Genomic DNA, 25,439 nt, shown 5'->3' with positions numbered 1-25,439 from the left:
AGTGAAAAGTTATTCTGGAAGACGCCAACATACCAACCTTTGCCATGGCTTATGAAACTATACTCTCATCTAAGAGGCCCTGGTAAAAGTTTAATTAACAGTCTCAGCCATTGGTTGTCACCTATGGACTACTTCTGTCTGAAATGGACTAGATTTTTAAATGAAACACATTTTTACTTCATTCCCACCCCACACATGGTTCACTATTTCCAGGCAGCTCGATGACAATTTAGTGGTTACAGAGCAAAATATTTACAGGCATTGCAATGCAAGGTTATTACATTTAAGAAACTGGAATGGCCCTAGCTAAATCTGTACCTTTCCAACAAAAATACACTTTCAAAGTGTTCTTTTACTGTTTATATTTCCCAGTCACCTTTTTTAATTTCATGTGGGGTGAGGGAGGAAGAAGGAGATGCCAATATGGTGGCATACAAACTGCCATTAGTTGGTACATGCTGCTAGCTGGGATTTCTCAGAAATTTTTCATTGGTTCACAGAGCAGAAGAATCCCTCCAACTACTGAATGAATAAACATTTAAATGGAGCCAGAAACTTGCTGGGCTTGGGCAGCTTTTGTCCCTTTTGTGTCTGCTGCAAACTGTTCCTCTGGGGTGAAAGGAGGCATTAAATAGCACTGCTAATGGGCCCAAAATGTGCTGCTGTGTCTACTTGTCCTGTTCCAAAACTTACTCCAGGACAAGTTTCAGCAACTGAGTGACTTCATTGTTGTCTTCTTTCAGTGCTGGCTCCCATCAGTCCCCATGCTGGATTCTGGAATCAGCAGGGCCCCATCCCAGCAGACCAGGTGGTTCTGCACAACTCTTGGCTCCAGACTGGGAGTAGTGCACACACAAACTCCTCATAAAACTGGCATAATGTTGGTGAGTTGCCCAGTGTGTGACTCTAGTCCCTGGATTTTTCTATACTAGTTCTTGAGATGCTTAATTCTCTCCCTGTGCTGGTCACCAATCCAGTAAGGTTGAAACAGTGCCAGCTTTTTCACAGTCTGTTTGTATGTGTAGTCATTGCTGATGTTCTTAATTTGACTGGCCTCTTTTAACAAAATCTGGCTTTGTTCCCACAACCATAAAGCAATGCATTTTGTAAGAAGCTGCTTCTGTTCAGTCTCTATTGCATACACTAATGCCTCTCTGATGGTGAATTTGCAATGTGGTGGTCAGAATTCAATGGAAGGTTTCGAGCTTACTCACCATACCGTTGTTGTATGCCGAGGGCAGGTCGCTTCTGTTTTCACTAGAGTCAAATGGAAATAGTTGGGATGCAGAAGACAAAGAAAGTTGGTCCACAGGATTGTGGGATACCTTTGGTGGACTCTTAAAACCTGATCAGAGTGGGTCAGGCTGTGTCTTTACAGCAAAGCAATAGGGTGTGATCTCTGGATCATAGCTTGTTTGGGATTTGGACCATCCAGTCCTGCAGAATCCTAGGACCCTAAATCTGAGCCCCAGTCTGATATATTTGTGGGTATATCTACACAGCAAATTAAGCCCAGCCTAACACCCTTTCTGCCTACACACAAATCATGCTAACCCAGTACTAGGAGCCAAGGGTGGAGATTCAGAGCAGGAGGGTTCATGCCCTATTGCATTGTAGTGTAGATCCTACTGGATTGCTGCTCTGGCAGACTGCCAAATGTATCCCACAATCTCCTGGGCTGACTTTCTATGTCATCTGGTCAGTCAAGCTTTCCCACCCTAGACTTTTATTTGTGGTGCACAGTGACCTCATTTTGAGAGGACACTAGGAAGTCTGGAATATGGGTGGTTGGTGGTAGGCCCTCATAATGCAGTGTGGATGCTGGAGCATCCAGTTGAAACCCAAGGCTCAACAATTCCTAACCTGGGGTTACGATTACTATAGATGCTCAAGCTATAGGTTAACAAATGGCATGGTCTGCTAACTTAAATACTATTAATCTTGGGCTCGCAGTGTAGACATACCCCATGAAGAGGGGCTTGGGTTCTAGCTTGTGTTCAGCGTGCATTTAAATTGCAATCTCAATATATCCTTACTGACTGAAGAGTTAAAGCTCCCTGGAGAGCCAGTGCCAAAGGCGAACTGCCAGCCCATACACACATTGTGAGCCAAGGCCTCCCCTGTGAGGCTACACATATTGTTGCAGAGCCCACAATCAGGGAACATACCAGTTCAAAGTATATTGTTAAACAGGTTCCTGTCAAGGATGTTAGCTGCACTATCATTTTCCCAGCAGCCATGACTTTGCTTATGTCTATTTACAATTAAATGTGTCTTTTTCAATGAACGTTCATCTTTCTAAATGTGTCTGAGACTCAGCCTATAAAAATCATCTATCACATAAGATCTGTTTTTAAATAGATGTTTAAAGCAGTTAATTTTAATTAGATAATGCATCAAGAAATGTATTTTTAGTAGTGTCACTTTGAACCACATGCATTTCATACTCTGCAGTATGTAACTATCTGATAGTTTCTGAAGTGTGTATAGATAGCAAAGTATGAGATTTAATTATTTTGACAATATAATTCTGTTAGTGATCAATATTTGCTCAGCCAAATGTCTTCAAAACTGCATTGTCTTTTATTCTATTTCGCTGTTTGCAAACTAATTAATCTGGTTCAGACTTCAGATTGTGGTGCCAATTATAGACATTTCAAAGGATTAATGACTAGAGGTAATCCTATAGTCCATAGATGGGAATGTATAATTAAGAGGAGGTTTGTACTTTCTACTCAGTATTCTACTTCCACTTGTAATATCTGTTATACACCCATACTTTTTATAATCTACTTTTCCTCTAATGCACTCTCTATTTTGGCTATCTTCATGCAGCATTGATTGGATGTTGTTCTAATTCATTAATATCAGTGAATGATACTACTTGGTAAAAGGTTGCAGGATCAAGGAAAGAAACCTAACCTCTTAAAATCTACTATTGCTTTCTTTGAGGTCCACCTTTTTGTAACCCTTACACTCATTTGAAGTCTATTGCCTAGCAAAACCATGTTTCCTGCCTTGAAGGATTTCAACAATTTGTAGATTAGAAAAGCTTGACCCAATATGTGATCCAAGTAGAGCCTAAAGACTGAAAAAACACAAGGCAGTAAAAAAGGCCCCAAACCTATTTTTCTTTGCTTAATTCAGTGAATTTAAAGTCTTGTCTTGATCTGCTCGACAAAACTGCACAGCCCCTAATATCTGTTTTCTTTTCTCACAAATTGCAGTACTCGTGTAACTCTTCTGCAGTACTCCTATAACTCTCCTGACTCCATATTAGCTATGAAGTAGAACAAAATCTGAGAGCACAACTCAGTGCGCACACACTCTCTCTCAGACAATCAAAGCAAATATAAGGGCACTTAGTTGAATGCCTTTGATCAGATAAATCACAATTCAACAATATCTGCTGTATTTCACAAAAACATAATGATGCCAGACACAGTACAACAGCAGTGAATAGCACAGGAGTGCACCATCTCATTGTTAGCACTCCTGTACTACCCTCTCTATCAAAGATACTCCGGAGAAAATGAAGTAAAAGAGTTAATAATTGCTAGTTTTGCCTCTGTGGCCCTTTAACATTACAAGCTCAATTTTATTGTTATTTCTGTTGTAAATTATTAGGAGTTTCCACAAGATGAACAAGCTGTCAATATTGGTTTTTCTCAATGATTAAAAAGTACCCCCTAAAAACTAAGGATGTTCGATATTGGGTAGTTGAATAGTCAAGTAACCACAGGAATTTTTATCAGTTATTCAATTATTCTATAGTCCCCAGGGACAGGGCTGGCAGCCAGTAAGCTCTGGCCCCACTCCTGGGAAGCTCCCTGCCACCCTTCGCTTAGGGTTGCCAGTTGTCCGGTATTGAACCAGACAATCCGGTATTTTAATTTTGTGTCCGGTAAACAAATTGAGAAAATACTGGATATACAAATGTCCGGTATTTTCTAAGTAAGTAAGTTTTTCTGCTTTTCCCGGGCCTGGCTCAGCGCCCAACGGAAGCCCGGTCGGGACACGCAGCAATTAAAGGGGCCATGACCGCATTTCAGCCCAACCTCCCGAACCCCGCCTCCCCCCTCCCCCCGGTCTCCCTGGTGGGTTTTTTTTTTTTTTGCTCAACTAATTTTTATCAAATTTTTGTCCGGTATTTTTTTGAAACCATCTGGCAACCCTATCTGAGCTACTGCCTCTGTATCAAAGGCAGCAGCGTGGGATGCCAGGCAGGAGCTGGCCCGCAAGGGGAGCCAGTTTAAAAACCAGTTTCCCATGTAGACCATCTGCCTGCTGCCCTGCGCTGCTGCCTCTGACACAGAGGCAACCAGGCAGGGTGGCAGCAGTTCCCGTCCCCGGGGGATCTGAGCTCCCTGCAGACAAAGGCCGCTGCAGAGGGGGGAAGGGACCAGGGGAGGTTGCCATGAAGTAAACTCTGGAGCCTGGGCTGGCTGTGGACAGAGGCTGGTTCAGAAGCAGGCCCTGTCCACAGGGGTCCAATCTCCCAGTGGACAGAGACTGCTCCATGAAAGGCATGCTTTGCGGCAGCCTCTCCTGCTCCTCCCCATGCTGTTGCCTCTGCTGCTGTTGCCTCTTAAGCCGGCTCCCCCCGTGGCTCCTGCTTCCCACCCCCTTTGCTGCTTCTGATACAGAGACAGCTGGGGGCAGGGGAAATGCAAGTAGTCGACAAGATTAACTGATAAGCCTAGGCTTATCAGTTAATCATATAGTTGACTATACATTGACATCCCTACTAAAAACCTAACATCCTAGATGATCAATTTATGGTTCTGTTGGACTTCTCGCCCCAATAAATATACACTGGTAGTATTCATAATACAGAATTATATCAGTACAAATTTTATTACATGAAAAAATATTCCATTCTAACCCAGTTTACTGAATCATAAAGAGAATATCAGGTAAATGTTAGTATATATTCGGAGCCCAAACAATAATTATCAAAGTTCAATATAGTTCAATGTCTACTGTAGTACAAAATACTGTCAACAGAATTTCATCAATAAATACTAGTAGATTTAAGATTTTGCAAGGTTCAGTGTGAAAATAAGTAACATTAAGCCAATAAGTATATAGCTGTATTTTTATTAAAGCGAATGCTTTTCATAAATAACAATTTTTGAAATCCTGGTTGTCATGCAAAGTCAGACTCCACTGATTTAATCAAAGCTACTCCCTATCGACACCAGTGTAAATGAGAGCAGAATCAAGCCCTTGCTGCAGTACAGTTCCTCACAGTGCCCTGTTTCAAGCTTAGTCTAGAACAGACTAAGTGGTGTGTTGTTATCTCATGTGAGGTACCTAACATGGTCAAAGTGTAACATAGACAAGATAAAATGCAAATATGCTAAAGTGGACACCTTAAAACAGTGGCCTCCAACCTTTTTACAGCCAAGATCACTTTTTAAATGACAGAACAATCCAAGATCTACCGCCCCGCCCGTTCCTTGAAGCCCCGTCTTCTCTATTCTTCTCCTCTCCATCACTTGCTATCCCCAACCCTTATACTGCTGCTTTTTTTCCCAATTCTTCTGTAGGAAGAGGTTTTTCCAACATTTGGCCTGTCTAGACTGGACCAAATGTCAGAAAAAACCCTTCTTTTGGAAGCCCCCTTATTCCTCGTGGAACGAGGAATATAGGGGTGACCAAAAGAGCAGTTTGCTCTTCCACTAAAAAAAGCGGAAGAACAAATGCATCTCTGGATGCAGAAGATATCTCCGGAATCCTGAAAAACTCCTGCAGTCTAGCCGTACCCTCGCTGGGTTAAGACAGGATGTATAGGCTCTGGGGTGGGAATGAGGGATTTGGATGCGGGAAGGGGTGAGAGGCAAGCTCTGCGAAGAAATCTGGATGCAGGAGGAAGTGGAGAAGGGGACGCCAGCTCAGGGAGGGGGCTCCAGGCCAGGCAGTGTTGGGGTCAGATGTAGGGTTAGGGTACTAAGCAAGCCACAGACTTGTGGATGTGAGGGTTCAGGAATTTGGGTTGGGGTATGTGAGGGGCTCAGGGCAGGAGGTTCCAGTGTATGATAGGCTCAGATCTAGGGTCTGGGGGAAGGGATGCCCTGATGCTGTGGGAGAGGGGGGCTTGGCCCCAATTGGGGGTTTGTTGTCCAGGCTTCATTTTTAAATAAAATGACAAACAGAAAAAGTTTCTGCGTTGTCTTTATTTATGGGAAGGGCAGGAAACCTGTTTTGAGTCAGGAGTCACTGACCCACAGAAAAGTCAGTCGGGGCCACACAAATGAGACGCAAAAAAAAACTCTCCTCCAAACCTTCCCTCCCCACAAGCCTCACTAATGTGGCCCCAACTGTGCTGGTGGGAGCAGGGGACATGGTACTGGGGAAGGGTGCTAGCAGGTGCTGGGCAGAGGACAGGGTGCCAGTGGGGGCAAGGTTCTGCAGCTGGGGACAGGGAAGAGAGAACAGGATGCCGGGAGGGCAGGGGACGGGGTTCTGTGGCAGGAGGCCAGTGGGGGCAGAGAGTCCCCTGCACCAGCCTCCTCCCAGGATTCTCCACCCCTCAGAGGAGGCAATCCTTGTCGCACGCCTCCTCCAGGCCCAACTCCTCCCTTCCGCAGAGCAGGGAAGCCTGCGCACACACCCCCTCGTGGCCGACCCCCCTCTCCTGTGGAGGAAGGAAGCCCCGTCACGCGCCTCCCCCCAGGACTCCTCCCTCATATCCCACAGAGGAGGAAAGCCCTGGCATGCATCTCCCCCTGGGACTCCTCCCCCATCCCTGGCAGAGGAGGGAAGCTCCGGTGCACGCCTCCTCTGGGAACTCCTAACTCCTCTCCCCACTCCCAGAGGAGGGAAGCCCCAGCATGCGCCTCCCACCAGGATTCCTCTCTCCTTCCCCTGCAGAGGAGGGAAGCCCCAGCGCGTGTCTTCCCCTAGGACTCCTACCTCCTCCCCCTGCACAGCAAGTCCTGGTGCGCCACAGACCTGGAGGAGGGGAGCAGGCAGCGCACTTCCGGAAACCGCGGAAGTGGCGCACAGCTGCCGGACTTCCATCCACCCCGCAGGAAGGCGGCACTACCTCCATTATTTCTGGAAGTAGGTAGTGGGGCTTCTTGGGGGTGGGGAAAATTGGGAGGGCCCTGAACGCCTCACAATCAACTGGTTGAGCCCTCCCAATCGACCAGCTGATCGCGATCGACGGGTTAGTGACCACAGCCTTAAAATCTACCTGCACTTTAACTTTCCCAATCTCACTCCTGTTAAGGTGGTGTATCTTCTCTACACTAGACCTAAAGCATGTTAGCACAAATTAGCTAATGTGCTTATTTCACACCTTTACATCCTAATCTGGACAAGACCTTAAGGGTAAATGTCATCTGGAATTTGTGTTTGATGTTCCTGATATACAATATGAAGGGGACTAATTTAGCTACAACTACTCCAGAGAGAGATCTTGGAGTCACTGTGGATAGTTCTCTGAAAACATCTACTCAGGCTGATCTATTGGGACAAGGTATGCAAATTTCACACCTTTTTCCAATAGTTTCTTCGGAAGTGGCTTTTCCAAAATTTGGCCCACCTACACTGTGCCAAATTTTGGAAAAGCCTCCTGTTTCAGAAGAGCCCTTCTTCCTCATGGAAGGAGGGAAACAGGGCTTCCAAAAGAGCGTGGCTGCTCTTCCACAAAAAAAAGTGGAAGAGCAGACGCATTCCCTGATGAGGCAGAATTTTTCCGGGATATCTCCAGTATCCCAGAAAAACCATGTAGTGTAGACATAGTCCCAGTGTGCTGTGGCAGTCAAAAAAAGCAAATAGAATGTTAGGAATCGTTTAAAAAGGGATAGAAACTAAGACAGAGATTATCTTATTACCTCTATATAAAACCATGGTACACCCACATCTTGAATACTGCATACAGATGTGGTTACCGCATCTCAAAAAAGATATATTGGCATTGGAAAAGGTTCAGAAAAGGGCAACAAAAATGATTAGGAGTTTTGAACGGGTCCCATATGAAGAGAGATTAAAAAGACTTGGACTTTTCATCTTAGAAAAGAAGAGACTAAAAAGGGATATGATAGAGGTCTATAAAATCATGACTAGTGTGGAAAAAGTGAATAAGGAAAAGTTATTGACTTATTCTGACAGTATAAGAACTAAGGGTCACCAAATGAAATTAATAGGCAGCAGGTTTAAAACAAACAAAAATAAGTTTTTCTTCATGCAGCACGCTGTCAACCTGTGGAACTCCTTGCCAGAGGATGTGGTGAAAACTAGGACTTTAACAGGGTTCAAAAAAGAACTAGATAGATTCATGGAAGTTAGGTCCATCAATGGCTATTAGCCAGGATGGGTAAGAATGGTGTCCCTAACTTCTGTTTATCTAGAAATAGGTGACAGGAGAGGGATCACATGAGGATTACCTGTTATGTTCCCTCCCTCTGGCACCTGGTATTTGCCACTGCCGGCAGACAGGATTACTGGGCTAGATGGACCTTTTGTTTGACCCAGTATGGCTGTTCTTATGTTTTTCACAGGTGGACTTATGTTATTTCTATCAGTGTACAAATAAGCACTGTTAATAATATTTTGAATATTCTCAAAACACATAGGCTGAAATCCTGGCACTATTGAAATCAAGGGGAGTTTAACCATTATCTTCACTGGGACTAGGATTTCCCCCTCAAGGTCCTCATTTATTTTGTTTAGATGCAAAATCGCCCTTGAAAAGTCATTATGATGTATGACTTTGGTGCAGATGGTAAAGCTGTTACCTTGGCTGGATGCCCACCATTTTCTCGACAGAATCAAACATTCTCTCCCACTTGCAATCATGAGGCTCCTGGGGACAGCCCTGCAAACAATTACAGTGTAAACAATTGAGACAGACCAGCTGAGTCAATGTCTAACTGGGCACCCTGACAAACCATCTTTGCCTTGCTGGACTCCTATGGGCCATAACAAAAGGATAAGTTAAAGGGGAACAGACAGTGAGGTTACCAAAGGGGGTAGTATACTCACCAGAAGTAAAAATCTTCTCTAATGTGATTCATTTATTTATATAAGAATTTTAGTAGAAGTAACATGTTTCCACACTATGTGGAAAATATATTGGGTGGGCACAGAGGGCATGGTACTCCATTACTCCAGTTTACACTGATTTTGTACAGGTCCAGTCAATCCTGAGGACTGATGTACCTAGAGAGAGGAGGCACCAGCAGTGAAATCTTGACCCCACTGAAGTCAAAATCAAAACACATATTTCATGTTAACAGGGCCAGGATTCTCCCTACATTTGGAGCCAATGGGCAAATTGAATAAGCCCATGTAACCTCACACACAGTGCCATCTCTTAGCTCCAGAACAGTAATAACCCCTGTGCTATAACTGTACAGTAAGAGAGACACTAGTGAGACCTTGGCCATGTGGGATCTACAGAGAGCAATAGCCTAGAGGCAAATTTCAGTCCAAAGGGATGCTGTCCTCTCCCCAGAAAATACTTCATTTAGGAGCTTTCAGCTGATAGGGAAGTGTCTTGGAGCTGGTCAGTCTCTCTCCAGCAATTAGACAAAGCACCTTGTCCCTCCCTCTGGGGCAGAGGGGAGCCACTGCCTCCTCTGATGCCAACCCCTCTAAGGTGTGTCTAGACTACTGGGTTTTTTGGAAAAAAGTTGCCTTTTTTCAAAAAAATTTCCCCTGCATCTAGACTGCTGTCACATTCTTTCAAAATTAAATCGAAAGAATGCAGCGGTTTTTTCGACCACGGTAAACCTCATTTTACAAGGAATAATGCCTTTTTTCGAAAGCGCTCTTTTGAAAAAAGGCATTCTGGAATGCAAAGAGGGCTTTTTCGAAAGAGAGTATCCAGACTGCCTGGGTGCTCTCTTTCAAAAAAGTGGCTTGCTTTTTCAAACTAAGTGGTTGCAGTCTAGATGCTCTCTTTCGAAAGAGGCTTGTAGTCTAGACGTAGCCCTAGTGCTTTGGCTACCAGGAGTGTCAGCTGGATGACTCTCTCCACTGCAGTTCCCCACCTGCTTTCCACTGGGACGAATCACACAAAGACAGAAGGAGTCTTTCTGGTACCACATTCCATATGTCAGCTTCTTGCACCTGAGTAGCAGTTTTCCTGTGTGGGTGTCCTAGGATAAAAAAGGCACTGTCATGATGGACAACAGTACTATCGGCTAAAAGCATAATGTTCACCAACCCACCAAAGTCAGCCCCAGTGGCTAGAAAATGAAGTATATTTTGTTCAAAGAACATCACACATCAACGTGTTTCTTTATATGGAGTTACAGCCCCCTGACAATTAATCTGTTGAGGCAGCAGGTTTTATCCTGCAGACAGAGTGCAGTTGTGATCCTCTGACATTTTACCATATGACTTCTGGAGATAAAGCAGCCCACTTTAAAGCATACTCTGCAACCCACCGTGAATGGTGCTAAGCAGTATCTCTTACTGGAATTAATTGCTTCAATCCTTCTCACTGAAGAGACTACTAGACTTCATGGCAGCTCTTTACATACTCATTTTACAGAGTCAGTGGACAGCTTAATCATGTAGCAGTTTCATTCCCATTTTAATTTGTTTAAGAGTTCTATAAGACCACTAATCCCAATAGCAAGTAATAGTAAGTTAAAAACTCAAATGTTTTATTCAGAGAAAAATCAATAGCAGCTGTTCTTCTCTGCTGCTGTAATTTACCCAATATTTTAGTCATGTTGTTTCTTTTTCAGGTTTCTCAAACCTCTGATACTTAGAAACCCACTGACCTTGTTTATACGGGGATGAATTAGGATATTATTGCAATTATAATAGTTGGGGGTCTATTGAGGTATATCAGAGAACGAACAAAGTGATGTAGTTAAACATCCTGTCACATCCTGATTTTGTATTCATTTGTACTAACATTCCCTAAACTCTGGATGTTTAATTGGCTACAAGATATTCTGCTCATAATACTTGAGACATTTTGGACATTTTAGTTTGGAAAGAAGAAGACTGAGAGGGATAGCAGTTTTCAAGTATCTAAAAGGGTGCCACAGGGAAGAGGGGGGGAAGTTGTTTTTCTTGGCCTCTGATTACAGGACAAAAAGCAATGGGCTTGAATTGCAGCAAAGGAGGTTAAGATTGGACATTAGAAAAAACTTCATGTCAGGGTGGTTAAACACTGGAATAAATTGCCTAGGGAGGTTGTGGAATCTCCATCACTGGAGATATTTAAGAGCAGGTTAGACAGACATCTATCAGGGATTATATAGAATTATAGACCATGCTTGGTCCTGCCATGAGGGCAGGGGACTGGACTTCGTGATTTCTCGAGGCCCCTTCCAGTTCTAGTATTCTATGATTCTATGATTTATTTCAGCCCTTACTTACCAAGACAAAGGTATTTATGTGTTTTATTATAGTGTTACAGTGTAGAGGGCAGCAGTTTGCAGGTGTTTTTCCTTTATTGTTGGATTTTGAGAGTTTACTATACATTTTGGTTTAATACAATAATATTTTGACCACCCGCATTTCAGGGTATAAGTAAATTGCTATAGATACTATTCACATTCCACCCAGAAATGAAGCACTGTGTTCTGCAGCCTTACCTGGACTCAGCACTGTTTTCATTGAATAAATGGCACCTTCACTCTTATTCAGACAAAACACCCATTGAAGCCCCAGGCTTTGTCCTTTGCCCATTGAAAGCTGAAGGTATTTCCTAACATGGAATAAAAAAATGCTTTTTGTGAATTTCAATAACAAGTCTTTAGTGGGAACTGCTTCAGTATGTGAGCTTTTAGCAAACACTGAAATCTATTGCTAATAATGTAAGTACAAAACACTGGGATAAATCTAAAGCAGAAAACCTGTATCCAAATACAAAGATATTTTCAAATTTATCTCAATAGGGCTAAAATCACACAGGGTCTATGCTCATTTCTGGTGGAGGTCACTAGGCAGGATTTTGGAGTGACCTCTATCTGGCACAATCTTCTATGAACCAGGAAGGCATTAGGGGACCAACCCAGCTTAAAGTGTGAGTAGTTGTGTCTGGGAAAGGAAATGACCAACTTGGCCAGAGGATGCACTGAATCATTGTATCTTCTCAGCAGCCTCTGCTAGCAGGGTTCCTGCAGTTCTTTTTGCCTCCCCCAGATGGGAGGAGCAGGTAGGGGCATGGGAAGGTACCCCTAAAGAAAAGCAATTGTGAAAAACCTCGTTCCTTTGCAGTGAATATAGCAGCTGCCAGTGGTACAGTGAGATGCATTTTACAGCTCTCCCTGGCAGTTTCAGTGGATCTGCACTATGGAACCTTTATTTGATTTCTGCCTCCAAAATTGTAAGGTTCTGAGTCTGTGTCTTAGGAGAAATTGCTCAAAGTTAATGGAGCAGTCTCAGATGCTCATTTAATTATATGAAAATATTGAAGGACATCCTGGAAAACCATCTTACACCGCCTGTCCCTTATTAGTTATACAGTGGTGTCACTTGTATTCTGTGCTTAATTTGTAATGAAAGAGGTGCAGGGGCTCAAGCAATTAGGAAATGAAGATCAAGCACTTTTTTACATTTATAACTGACGCAGCAAGTCCAGAGGTCCTAGGACTACGAGCTGAGTAGACTAGAGGTGCCAGGGCCAAGCTTCGCTTTAAGATGAATTCACATGAAGCGTTGGACACATTGAGCATTTACAGCATTACCAACGTTGAATCCGGAAAACAATTCACTTTGGATGCAGTGGTTTTTCAATGCCCGTGCATGAGAATATGCTGTCAACACACTCAACGTCACGTCAAGTATTGAAGATATTTTGGTGCTGATGCTTGGCATAGGTATTTGATCTCCTACCATGTTTTTGCATTCATAAATATTATAAATAGGTTGGTTTACTTCAAATTCCCTAAACAAATGACATATTCAGAAACTTCACTTACCTGTCAAAAATAACTTTCAAAATTCTAAAAAAGTTTAAAATAATATAAATTAGATAATATTTTTGGCAACTTGTGTCTAAATTTGATATCTTTTCTATTAAAACACTTATAAAGCATAATGTGTAGCTATATACTGAAATTTAACAATTTATATTTTATTAATAATGTGTAATAATTATATTTTATTAAAATATCTCACAGACCGATCATGTCAAAGCATCCATCTGGAGCTGAGTTTTGAAGGAGAAAAAGAGCAGAGGAAGAAGAAAGTAAAAAAAATATCAAAACAGCGGACAAAACAGTTGACTAATAATGCAAGTACTAGTCAGCAACAGAGTGAAAATCAAAATATGCAACAGCTTCAAGTAATTGTATTTGCTGAAGATAAAGATCCTGAGGTATGTTTGGAAGAAGAAACTGAAGATTGTTTAGAAAACAACTTGTAATACAATAGAGATAAAAAAATGTTTGCAACACCAACAGGAAAACACAGATTAAAAAACCCAACATGTTATTACTCCAAATTTTTATTTCAACGATCTCACATCCTGGCCCAACATAAGTGATAAAATAAGATGTTGGCTTCTTGGTCACGGTCCCGATCAAGGGAAAGATGCTGATTTTCAAAATTCAGTGTCTGAAGATAGATGGCATTTTTCACTAGACTGGTTTTCGAAATAGCTATCAAATGGAGAGTCTGTAGAGCAAAACTTGTTAATATATTAAAAAACTCAGAATTCCCTCTTTTGCTTTTCTTGTATATTTGGTAAATTGTTTTGTCAAAAATTGCTAATTCTAAAAAAGGTTTTACAGACTGGAAACATTTATATAGCTTGGAAGAGCATGAAAATTCATCTGATCATAAGATAATGTATTTATAATGGAAATTATTCTATTTTAAAAACAGTATAAAATTGGTGGAAACATAGATGAGCTTTAGAAAAAGCCATACAATTGGAAAAACAAAATTGGAGAGAGATTTTTGAAAATAGTTCTGGGTGCTATCCTTTTTTGTGCCAGGAATAATAATGTACTTATAGGAACTGAGACAATTGGTCACCTACAAGCTGGCCTCTTCCTAAATTTAATTGAATTAATCACTACAAACCACAACTGAAAAAACACGACGACACATATAAAAAAGGTTCCACGAGATATTTTGCTCCTGCAGTTCAAAATGAATTAATTGCTTTATTAGGAAATAAAGTTTGTTTAGAAATCATTAGTAGGATAAAAAAAATCAAAATATTGTTCATTGATGTTTGATTGTACATAAAGAACAAATGTCACAAGTTATGTTTATGTATGTGAAGGAAAGATTAGGATTGAAGAAAGTTTTGTAGATTTTATAGTATCATATAAAAAAATGGACTTGGTTTGTCAACTCAAATTTTGAATAAAATCAAATAAGATGGACTTGATATAAAAATGTGCACTGTCAGGCATGTGATAATGGCATCAATATGTCAGAGATATATAAGGGAGTACAGGCCAAAGTACTAGAGATAAATAATTTAGCTAAATGTACCATATTTTCCGGCGTATAAGACGACTTTTTATGCTAAAAAACATCCCCCAAAAATCGGGGGTCGTCTTATGCGCTGGGGCTTTTCTCGCCCCGGAGGACACAGACTGCGGGACCTCGCGGTCCCGCCGCCCGTGTACTCCGGGGCGAGAAAAGCTGCTCCGCGTCTCCCTGGCCTGCAGACCAGGAAGATGCGGAGCAAAGCCGCGGAGGGGCTCCGGCAGCAGGGCAGCCCAGACGCGCCGCGGCTGTCCCGCTGCTGGCATCCTCAGAGGCTTTGCTCCCGATGTCCCTGGTCTGCTGGGGACTGTCTCCAGCAGACCAGGGACACCGGGAGCAAAGCCGAGGAGGCGGAGGGGCGCTGGGGCGCTGCCGGTTGGCCTCTTAAGGGGGGGTAGTCTTATACGGCGAGTATAAGACGAAAACCTATCTTTTAACTAGAAAATTAGGGGGTCGTCTTATACGCCCAGTCGCCTTATACGCCGGAAAATACGGTATACCATGTTTGGTGCATTCCTTAAATTTAGCTTGCTGTCACGCTGCCTAAATATCTGCTGACATGATTATATTTTTGGCACAATCCAAAGAATTTTTTTGTATTTTTTTTTTCAAGTTCTACTGCTAGATGGGATATTTTAATGAATTCTGTAGATGTTACTTTAAAACAACGTTGTGATACTTGGTGGTCATCAAAATATATGGTTATACAATTTATGCATGATCAGCTACCAAAAATAAAATGTGTTCTGCAAAAAATTTCCAAAGACTCTTTAGACCCCAAAACAATTTCTGCAGTTGAGAGTTTTGTCAAACATATAAATTATAAATGTATTAGTAATTTATGTGTTTGGAATAAAATTCTCCTGCACATATAAGTTACTAATTTAGCTCTTCAAAAGAAAGATACAACCATTTGTCAAGCTGCTAAATTAATTGCTGGTTTAAAAAATACAATTCAAGAAATCAGAGATTGTACTATTAAAGATATATTAGAAACAGAAGCACCTGAACTAGCCAATAAATTACAAATTTTACCTAAGATTAGATCCCGGGGAGTCAGATGATGAAAATATTAATTTGACCTCAAATCAAGTTTACATAATAGAGATAAACCAAGTATTTGATGCCCTGATTGCCCACTTAAATTGGAGATATAAAGCATTCAATTAAATCGCCAGTGATTATTCATTTTTAACCGGATCAGTTATCCAAGAAATGGATGTTTCTGAATTGAAAAATCATGCTATTAATTTGGCAATGAAATATAAAAATGATTTTAATAGTAACAAATTCTGTATTGAAATTGAAAGTTTCAAACATACCGCACCTTCAATTTCAAATAATCTATCATCAGCCTCATTTCTTAATACTGTATACTACAATTATGACAACTCACTTGTAGAGTCATATCCACATTTATCAGTTGGTTTTAGGCTATTCCTCACTTTGCCAGTAACTATGGCTAGCAATTAATGAAGCTTCAGTAAATTAAAGCTTGTAAAAAATTACTTACGTTATGGTATTGGGGAGCAAGACTGTCAATTCTCTCCATCAAGCATGAAATATCCAAAATATTTTTCAGTGATATAATTGATGAATTTGCCACACTAAAGGCACATAAAGTAACTTTATAATAAGTATTAGAAATATGTTGTCATTTATTATATGTTCCTTTATTTATATTATTGTTTGTTATGACATTTTATTTATTTAATGTTATTTTTAAATTATCTATGCAAAATATGTTCCTAATATTATTGAAAACATATTTTGGTTATATTACTATACTAATTAATAATGTGTTGATTTTTCTTGAAGTAAAGATAAATAAAAATTAGTAAACTAGGCACATTTTTTAATTTGGAGGAGAGGAGGAGCATCATTAATATTTTGTCCCAGGTGCAAAAATACTTAGTTACGGCGCTGCTACAAAAAGGCTTGTTCCTCAAGCAAACTTATGCCTAAGCAATCATTAGAAACAGAGCTCTTTAATATCCCTTCACTTAGAAGATACCCTATGAAAAACAGTCACTGTAATAGGATTGGACATTATGGTTTTTTCCATGCCATTGTTAAAATGCTTTCTTATATTTCACTATAGCCCATTGCCTGTTCACAAATGCACAGCATGCAGTAACACCTTTCATGTTTTGACATCTACATGTCTTCTGTCTGCTACTGTCAATGAGGAAAAAGCAGATGATCACAAATCATTTCCTTCCGAGACAAGCTGAATTAACAAAACTTGCGTCTCAATCACTTTGTACATAATGAGATGGGACTCAAACATGAAAAATCTCATCAGAAAATACAGCTTTCCCCTCTGGTCTACACAGCATCTTACTCACCCCCTCTGCTATATTTTATTTCACTTAGCAATCCCTTGCTTCATTCATTTTGTGACAGATTTTATGAAAAATCATGGTACATTGAATGGCATCCTCCTAACCTCTCATAGCCTGCCATGTCTCTCAGTTTCCTGTTAACACCATGATTTCTGAAAGACAGAATTCATCTGATCTTAGGAGTGGAGAGAGAAGCTCCAGTCATGCAAAGATGTAAGCTCATTGTCATGAGTAGATGGAACTGCTCCTGGAAGTAATACACATGTTGGTAAGAATTTGCAGGATTGAAGCAAGACTACTTCTCTTTTCTGAGTTTCAGAGGAAAATATTTCCCTGTTATTTGCCCCTTTTGGGGGACAAAAGGAAAGAGGTAAAAGGTTTTAGTGCCACCCAAACCATTACAGTAGCTCTTCATTCAACTCAAAGGGCTTGCTGGATGATAAGTGGAGTTATAATTATAGATTAGAAAAGAGCAAAATCAGCAGCTGCTGTTGCTTGCGTCTGTGCCCTCCTGTAACTGACAGCAGTGAGGGACTTGGCAAAAACAGGCTTCCAGAAGTGGAAAGACATTTTAACCCCTGTGCTTGTCAGTCCACTCTTCCGGGAGCTCAGTAGAAAGCAAGCCCCCAGTAGCCTATGTTCCTAAGGTAAAGAAGGAACAAAGTCACTATTTCAGACCTAAAGGCTTCTTCACTAGAGACACTGGAGGGAAAGAAAGGGTCTGGTATTTTCCTTCATGTTTGGGCTGCCACATCAGAATAGCAGGTTAGTGTACACAGAACATGGTTAATGTATTTGTATTGGACTTAATCTGTACATTTGAACCCCTATATCCAACATAATACAAAAGTGGAAATAAAACAATAGAAAATTAATGGTTAATTTTAGATGTTGGCATTATTTATTTGTATATACAGTAATGTATCTACAATGTTATTAGCTGCTGACTTTTTATATGGTGGTTTCTATTTTAATTGTAATGCTTTGAATCCTGAAGTCCATGCTTGGACAAAATTCCCATTAACTTTGGGTGTAATATTAGTAAAACAATATTCTTTATTTTTAGGCACCAGTGTCAAAGGACTGCTGGTTGCCTTTGAAAAAGTAAAATAAAAAAGTAACCGTAACCGAGTAAATTCCAGAGAGGTAACCAATACTGAAGGAAAGGAAAAACAGGATTACAGATATGGGTCAAATTCTCCAGTGATGTAAATTATTGCAGCTGCAGTTATGTCAGTGGAGCTGTGCGAATTTACACCAGAAAAGAATTTAGTCCTATATCTACAAATGAGGTTAATGATAATAGAATATATAGTATTTTATAGCACCAGTCACCACAGTATCTGGTGCCTAATATCTGTAAGAGTAAAGCCATATATCATATGAATATAGGTCTTATACCACATCTTTCTCATTGCTGTGTATTGTATTTTATTTATATATAACAGAGATTACAAACATGTTCCCAGAGAAAAAACACAAGTACAGCACCAAATCTATGCTTCTTGTGTTATGAAACATGTATTTCCATATGAAGGGAAAGAAAATAGAAATACTGTGATCATTCTCTTGCCACTGGTCCTAAAAGCAATTATACTTAGTTTTACAAATACAAAAATAACGTAATAGCAATTCTTAACTTAGATAATGCCCCTGAACTGATTGTGGTACTTGCAGCACAAATCCTCTAGGGGATATTCAGCATTTTGGCTCTAGCTAAGGCTATTCGTGTGCTAACTTGGATTTCACAATACCAGTAGAATTTCACTGAGGGTTCCCATTAGAAAGATTTGTTGCCTCATTCATACCACATCTCCTGTCATCATAGCCATTTGGTGAAGCTACCTCTTAGCCTGTTTTGTTTCCACTAAAACTGAACTAGAATTCAGGCTGTTGACTTCTAATCTATACTCCCTAAACTAACCCCAAGTATTTGGGCATAAAAGATGATAATAGAATATATCTGATAATAGAATACCTCTGATCACTGTGATGTGACCCCATAGTTGCACTTATCAGACTTCAATCGAAAAACATATGTGGAAAAATATTAGCAATAGCACATCTCTCATTTGGAAGCCAAGGAATAACCACCATATATTCCAAGATTTTACAATCCGCCAGGCCTAAGGCAGAGATTATCCACACAAATCAGAATACTCAGGAGAGAGAATTGGTCAGAAATGGGATTCTTCTAGGACTCCCTTCCCCTGGTTTACTTCACCTATGAAAAAAAGGAGAAATTAGCTGTGACATTACTAAATTTCCATCCCTTATTTTTATGCTCAGCACCAGAGACCTAGCCAAGTTGTCACCTATCAGGCTGCCCTTATGTTATACAAAGTTCTCCTCCCCATATTTGTAGCTAATGTACACTTCTCACCAATATCCCTCCGTACCAAAACAAAGAAAAAGATGTATACAAACACTTTCCACAAAGTCAACAGGAAAATATTTTTACCACCACCAAATGTACGTTACATTTCTTCTTCACCACTCAGCTTGCTAGGGTTCCCAATTTTGGTTAGACATATTCCTGGAGGTTTCGTCACATGACATATCTTTAATTAAATATTAATTTTTAATTCCCTGGGGCTTCAGATCAATCCTGGAGGGTTGGCAAACCTACAACATGCTCTGGTAAAGACGTGAGAAAACAGCTAGGTCTTGGACTCTGATCTAACTTGGGCACTGCACTTTTGGAGTAGAAGAAGGTACGAAAAGCCACCAATAAGACCGTTCTACTCAAATATCAGGGCTGTTACAAGAGTTCCCAAGATGATCTCCCTTGCTGCAATGACACATTATGGGAGAGATAGTCCCTGGATCACATTTCATACCAGAGCCAGCTGCAGGGACATTCATGATTTTGTTCCTCTGTTTTTTCTATTTGAATTTTGAACAAAAAAATTAACAAAATTACAACATTTGAAAAATGTGCAATCCTTGTCAGTCACTTGAGTGTTAGCTTGGAACAAGTCGGAAACTAGTAGACTCTTTGAAGAATAGGTACTGTATGCTTCATGTAGTTGACACTGCCAAGCAGGCAGGCCAAAAGACCATCTGCACTAGCTGGAGATTCTGGATGGTCTTCAAGAGTAACCTTACATAGCTAACATTGCAGGAATGCAATGTGCAAGTCACAAAGACATTGCTAACTATCGCTATCTATATGGGTATAGTCAAATTAAGATGCATTCTAAAATGTTGTCAATTTCCTGCTTGTTTTTACTTTTCTAGAAACAACTTGCCAAGACAATGACAGTCACATACTCCAGTAAAGTAGCAAATGCCACCTTCTTTGGATTTCACAGATTGCTCATCAAGTGGAAAGGCAGCATCTACAAATTGCTGTACAGGGAATTTATTGTCTTTGCTAGTCTTTACACAGCAATAAGTGTGTTGTACAGGTACATCTATTTCCATGTGACATACATATTCCTGTCGCTTTCTTAATCAGAATCAAATGCTATGTAGAAGGGCAGTCTCACATTTCAAATCTTTTAGCTGATGACTGATTTTGTACAAAATAACATGACGTTTTGCTTAGATCTTTTTATTTATATCTCACATGAGTTTTGGAATGTTAAATTACTGTTTAACCATCATCTTCCAGTGATTCTAATTTCAGCCACTTGCTAGCTGATGATTGCTGTGTATATGTCATGTTCCAAAAATGTTATGCCATATAAACATCTGCAGGACTCCTCCATCATTACATGTTTTTTGCCACTAACTCTTCACTGACTAAATAACTTGTTTTGAACTGTGAGTCTAGACATATTGTCATACTTATGCGTCTCTGTCATCACCAGTTAAGAGAGGGCAATTTAATTGGAAATGCTGAAAGTTAGTTATTTTGTCAGCCAGTTATATAGTCTTTTCTCAGGAAATAGAAAGTCAAGTATTGCCCGAGTAAGGACTGTAATAAGAGCCCACCGTTTTTAAGAGCCCGGTCTTGCAAAGTGCCAAGTTTCAACTCAGTAGAAAGTGGAAGCACTTATGCTGGGATCCATGGAGAGACTTAGGCTTTGCAACGTCGAGTGTCATGACACCTAACTTTTAGGCACGAAGAAATTCCAGGAGCACCATTCTCTGAAGTAGGCACGTAGTCTCCCTATGCAATAAATAGGGAGTGACAAATGCTTAAGAATGTGATCCACAAAAGCTCACACACCTGACCATGAACCACTGGCCTAGCCAACGGGAAATAGCAGGGCCATCCTTAGGATTTATGGGGCCCTACACAATACTGTTTAACTGGTGCTCCTATGCCCGATGGCAGCCAAGGGATGATAATTTTTTAGCAAAGTGATTTTATAACCTTCAGCAACACACCAATGAAATATTTTTAAAACAAATTTTAAACTAAGGCTCTGTTGACTAACAGTAAATTCAGACGCTGACAGTATATACCTAGGGTTGACAAATGCCTGTTAAATGGCTTCATTGCCATCTGAATGGCTCTTTCACAGGTTCAGTGTACTGCTAATCGCTCTGGCAGGCTTTTTCACTTTTAACTACACCATCTCCGAAGGAAGCAGAGCCACAGAACAGGGATAGGAAGAGATAGAAGGGTGGACATTAAGAACCAGTGTTGCCCAAAATTTCTGGGTGCTGCAACTGCATATTCTGCATACGAGTAGGGAGTGCTCTGGGAAATGCTGTGTGCTAAGTCCTGCCCTCCTGGAGATAGGCGCCTAAATCTAAGCTGTAGGGAAGTGCCTATCTCTGCTTAGTGATTCACAAATGGGCATTTGTCCCCCAGAATCAGACAATTTAGGTGTCTAACTTAAGGCATTTCTTGCAGGAAGTGAGGCACCTGCCTTGCTCTGCACAGAACAGCTGGAGAAGGAAGTGGTGATGGTGCTACATCCCAGAGTGACCAGCCTAAGCCCAGGTATAGACAACTTCCCCTCCCAGAGAAGTATGTCGATGGGAGGAGTACTTACACTTACAGCATAGTGCTGTAGACAAGCCCTAAGTTTGGGGTTAAGGCACCTAAGTTCTTTCATGGCTCCCTTCCTCTCTGCGTCACAGAAGAGGCTCAACAGCAGCACCTCGCAGGATCAGTGCATAAGTCAGGGTGAAACTTATCCCTGTTCAAAGGGCCAGCACAAAACCCATGTGACACTCAAGTTCCAATTAATTCCTCTAGTGTGACATAAACGGGGGGTAAGTCTCATGCTAGTCCTTGGAACATTATGAATTTCACCTCAGTGAAAACAAGATTTCTTAATGGACTTTCACCGATAAAATAAATGGGAGGAGTTTCAGTTACATTTCTGGCCCTCTTTAGAGCTATAATTGGAGCTCCACGTTTTTCCTTTTTGGTGTAAAACAAGTTCTTTGGACTTACTTTGTCTGTATAAGCAATTACTAGTCTTCCAAGATATACTGGCATACAGCATGGTCCAGCTGGTAGCAAGGCCACATCATTGCCATTTATAGAAACAGGAACAAAAACAGTCAAATTTTAAAAAGTCTATTTTTACTTTATAACTGTAAATAAAAACTCTCTCCTTTATTCAGTGTACACTGTGGAAAGCATTCTATGTGAATAGCAGATTTTATTTTACAATTGTAAAACCACCCCAAATATTTGCCATGTATATCTTTTATATGGAATAACAATTGTAACATTTTATATATAAATAAAATAATTGCATATGTTTAAGAATGTTGTTATTTGATTAGAAATCATTCTACATGGGAATCAATCATTGGGCTCCATTTTTCCCCTATCATATGGCTTGTAGTTGCCTTAATTTAAATATTTGTTGTGCATTTTAAGTTATGGCCAAGATGAATTTTTTAATAGTAAATGAGATATACACCCTGCTGTGGAAAGAAAAGAGTTTTCACGTAACAGCAAGTACAGATTAGTGCCCCTTTCCAGTTTCAGAAGATCCGATCTGATCACTTTTATGAAGTAGACCAGTTGAAAAATGGGAGAAAGATCCATTTGCTGAAGTAGCTTACCTCATTGGTCTGTAGTAGGTGGCATACTACAGGTGAATAGCACAAATGTATTTTGTCTCTTCAGTAATGAGAAAAATTTAATGACTAGCAAATAATAGTCCTCCACATCAGCTCCCTTATTACATGCTACAAATATTAACACCTTAAATGTTCATCAGTTTAACTCCTTTAAAGTTTCATCTGTACACATTATCCTAGTTTCATTTATCTGATTGTGTATACTTACTTGCCTGCACTTTATCGCAAAGGTGTAGTGGTATTACAAAGGGGTATGTACATTTTATTTTTGCTACAGATATTTTCTTACAGGAAGCCAAAAACGGTTCTTTGAAAAATTATCAATTTACTGTGACAAATATGCTGAACAAATCCCAGTCACCTTTGTGCTTGGTAAGTAGAGCTTACATGTGGAAAGACTCCACAAAGCTGCCTCCATTAGGATGACACAAATGGCAATGCATGGAACTATTTCAGAACTGAAAGGCATGTTGGAAAGCTGTCCCAATAAAATCACCACCTCTCCCTTTAAAGTCACCCTAAAGTCAGTTTGCTTTTGTCAAGACAACACCACATATGCTTGCATTATTACTGCACTATTGGAAGATTAAACATTTATTCACTAACCGTGTTTGTTTAAGTAACTTTTCTGGCTGGAGCCAGTGACATGAATAATATTCACTCTCATTTAAGTGAACGGGAGAAGTGGTTGCTTAACATGCTGCATGAGGCACTTAGAAGATTGCAGGATTTGGTCTTGAGAATGGAATAGCTACTTAATAGGCTTAACTGTATCATATTGTGCATATTTTACAACAATTATTCTGGCAAATGAAGTGTCCTTATAGCCTGGATAACATCCCACAGAATGAACCTCAGCATGCACTGGTTTTGCAACAAGATGAGTGATGCTGATATACTTTTTTACTTCACAGGATTCTACGTTACTTTGGTGGTGAACCGCTGGTGGAATCAGTTTGTGAATCTGCCATGGCCAGACAGACTTATGTTCTTGATCTCTAGCAGCATTCAGGGAAGAGATGAATATGGGCGCTTACTTAGGAGGACTCTTATGCGCTATGTGAATTTAACTTCCCTGCTCATATTCCGCTCAGTGAGCACAGCTGTGTACAAAAGATTTCCAACCATGGACCATGTGGTAGAAGCAGGTATTGTCTATTTGCTTTCCCCAGTAAGTTCTTCCCTTCCTCCTACAGATGCTGGGGATCTGCCTTGTATTTTCTTCTCTTTAACCCCTTCTCCCTCTCATAGCCAGCCACTGTCAGAGAAGGATTAGATAAAATTACAGTTGTCAACTGTCTAATCACACAAACCCAAATGACTTGCTCCACGCTGGCCTGAGGCCCTACGCAGCCTCTCAGGCCCGCTGACATGGGGGGTAGAAGAAGGGAGCAACAGCACAGGGGCTTGGCCTTTCAAAGGAGCCCACAGCTCCCCAGCCATAGCCACAGCTACTACAGCTGTGGTGGCAGACATAGCCCCAGGCCTTTTTGAATTGCCAGAGGAGTGCTGCTCTGCTGTGCCACATGGCTCTGAGAGCTGGGGGGAAGGGCCCAGTGCTGCACTCTGGGCAGTGCTAAGGAGTGACCACCCTCTGCCCCACCCCTTCCACCCACAGCTTCCCCCCCTTCTAGGAGTGTGAAGCCGGAACCTCACACACCTTGCTCCAAGGCCTACAGTGGCTGTCAGTCCTGCCACAGACCCTTCACTCTAGCCTGTCTCCCACCATCACTCACTCTCTCTCATGCTCAGTCTCTTTCACTAGTCTGGGGCAGGGGAGTTGGGTGTGAGTTCTGAGCCAGGGCTGAGGAGTTCGGAGTATGGGAAAGGGCTCAGAGCTGAGCCAGGGGCATGAGTAGGTGTGCAGGAGGTGTTGTGGGGTGCAGGCTCTGGGAAGGAGATTGGATGTAAGAGGGGACTCAGAGCTGGGGAAGGGAGTTGTGGTGTCATCTCCAGGAGGGGCTCAGGGCTTGAGGTTGGGGTGTAGGACATGGTGCGGGGTGACATGCCCTGGGAAGGAGTTGGGTGTAGGGGACAAAACGGTAGTCACCACCCTTGCATTCTCCAGCCCCACCTACAGCCCCTGCTTAGGCCCCACCGTCCATGGGGACAAGGTAGAGCAGTGCACCAAGCATGTTCCAGCCTCCCTGGAGCACTGGAGAGGGGCAGAGAAGTGGGGCAGCGTGCTGAGTGCTCCCCAGCTTTCCTGGAGTACCGGGGAGGGGCAAAGAGGTGAGAGGTGCATGCACGCAGCGCAGCTCCCAGAGCAAAGGGGAAGGAAGGAGGTGGGGCAGCCTGCTGAGTGCTCCCCAGAGCACTGGGGGAAGGCAAAGAGGGGAGCGTGCACGCAGCGCAGCTCCTGGGACACCGTGGCTACGTCTACACTGGCCCCTTTTCCGGAAGGGGCATGTTAATTTCAGCTATCGTAATAGGGAAATCCGCGGGGGATTTAAATATCCCCCGCGGCATTTAAATAAAAATGTCCGCCGCTTTTTTCCGGCTTTTAGAAAAGCCGGAAAAGAGCGTCTACACTGGCCCCGATCCTCCGGGAAAAGCACCCTTTTCCGGAGGATCTTATTCCTACTTTGAAGTAGGAATAAGATCCTCCGGAAAAGGGCGCTTTTTCCGGAGGATCGGGACCAGTGTAGACGCTCTTTTCCGGCTTTTCTA

At 41.5% G+C, this 25,439-nt stretch overlaps 1 protein-coding gene and 1 long non-coding RNA gene across 6 annotated transcripts in view; one reads left to right on the top strand and one right to left on the bottom strand.

The window, feature by feature from the left end:
- Window positions 1-6,731: 6,731 nt before the first annotated feature.
- LOC142829837 (uncharacterized) lies at window positions 6,732-12,170 on the bottom strand. The gene is made up of 4 exons (XR_012904665.1): window positions 11,571-12,170; window positions 10,005-10,112; window positions 8,995-9,171; window positions 6,732-8,827 (listed from the first exon to the last, which is right to left on the bottom strand). It is a non-coding gene; the product is annotated as an uncharacterized LOC142829837 (long non-coding RNA).
- Window positions 7,011-25,439, top strand: part of BEST3 (bestrophin 3) — a 45,019-nt gene continuing 26,590 nt past the window's right edge. For 2 of the 5 annotated variants that reach the window (XM_006121597.4, XM_075931695.1), the window contains exons 1-5: window positions 7,011-7,068; window positions 13,101-13,297; window positions 20,010-20,179; window positions 23,047-23,141; window positions 23,684-23,917. In XM_006121597.4, coding sequence (XP_006121659.2) covers window positions 13,250-13,297; window positions 20,010-20,179; window positions 23,047-23,141; window positions 23,684-23,917 — 547 coding nt within the window. In that variant the 5' untranslated portion in view covers window positions 7,011-7,068; window positions 13,101-13,249. Of the gene's footprint in view, window positions 7,069-13,100; window positions 13,298-16,239; window positions 17,535-20,009; window positions 20,180-21,579; window positions 21,670-23,046; window positions 23,918-25,439 lie in introns of those variants that run through there. The other 3 variants (XM_075931673.1, XM_075931679.1, XM_075931685.1) reach the window with 3 other exon arrangements.

The sequence above is a fragment of the Pelodiscus sinensis genome, chromosome 1 (genome assembly GCF_049634645.1).
Source record: "Pelodiscus sinensis isolate JC-2024 chromosome 1, ASM4963464v1, whole genome shotgun sequence".
Lineage (NCBI taxonomy): Eukaryota > Metazoa > Chordata > Testudines > Trionychidae > Pelodiscus > Pelodiscus sinensis.
Note: the sequence above shows the minus strand (reverse complement) of the source record. Positions and strands in the feature narration are given on the sequence as shown.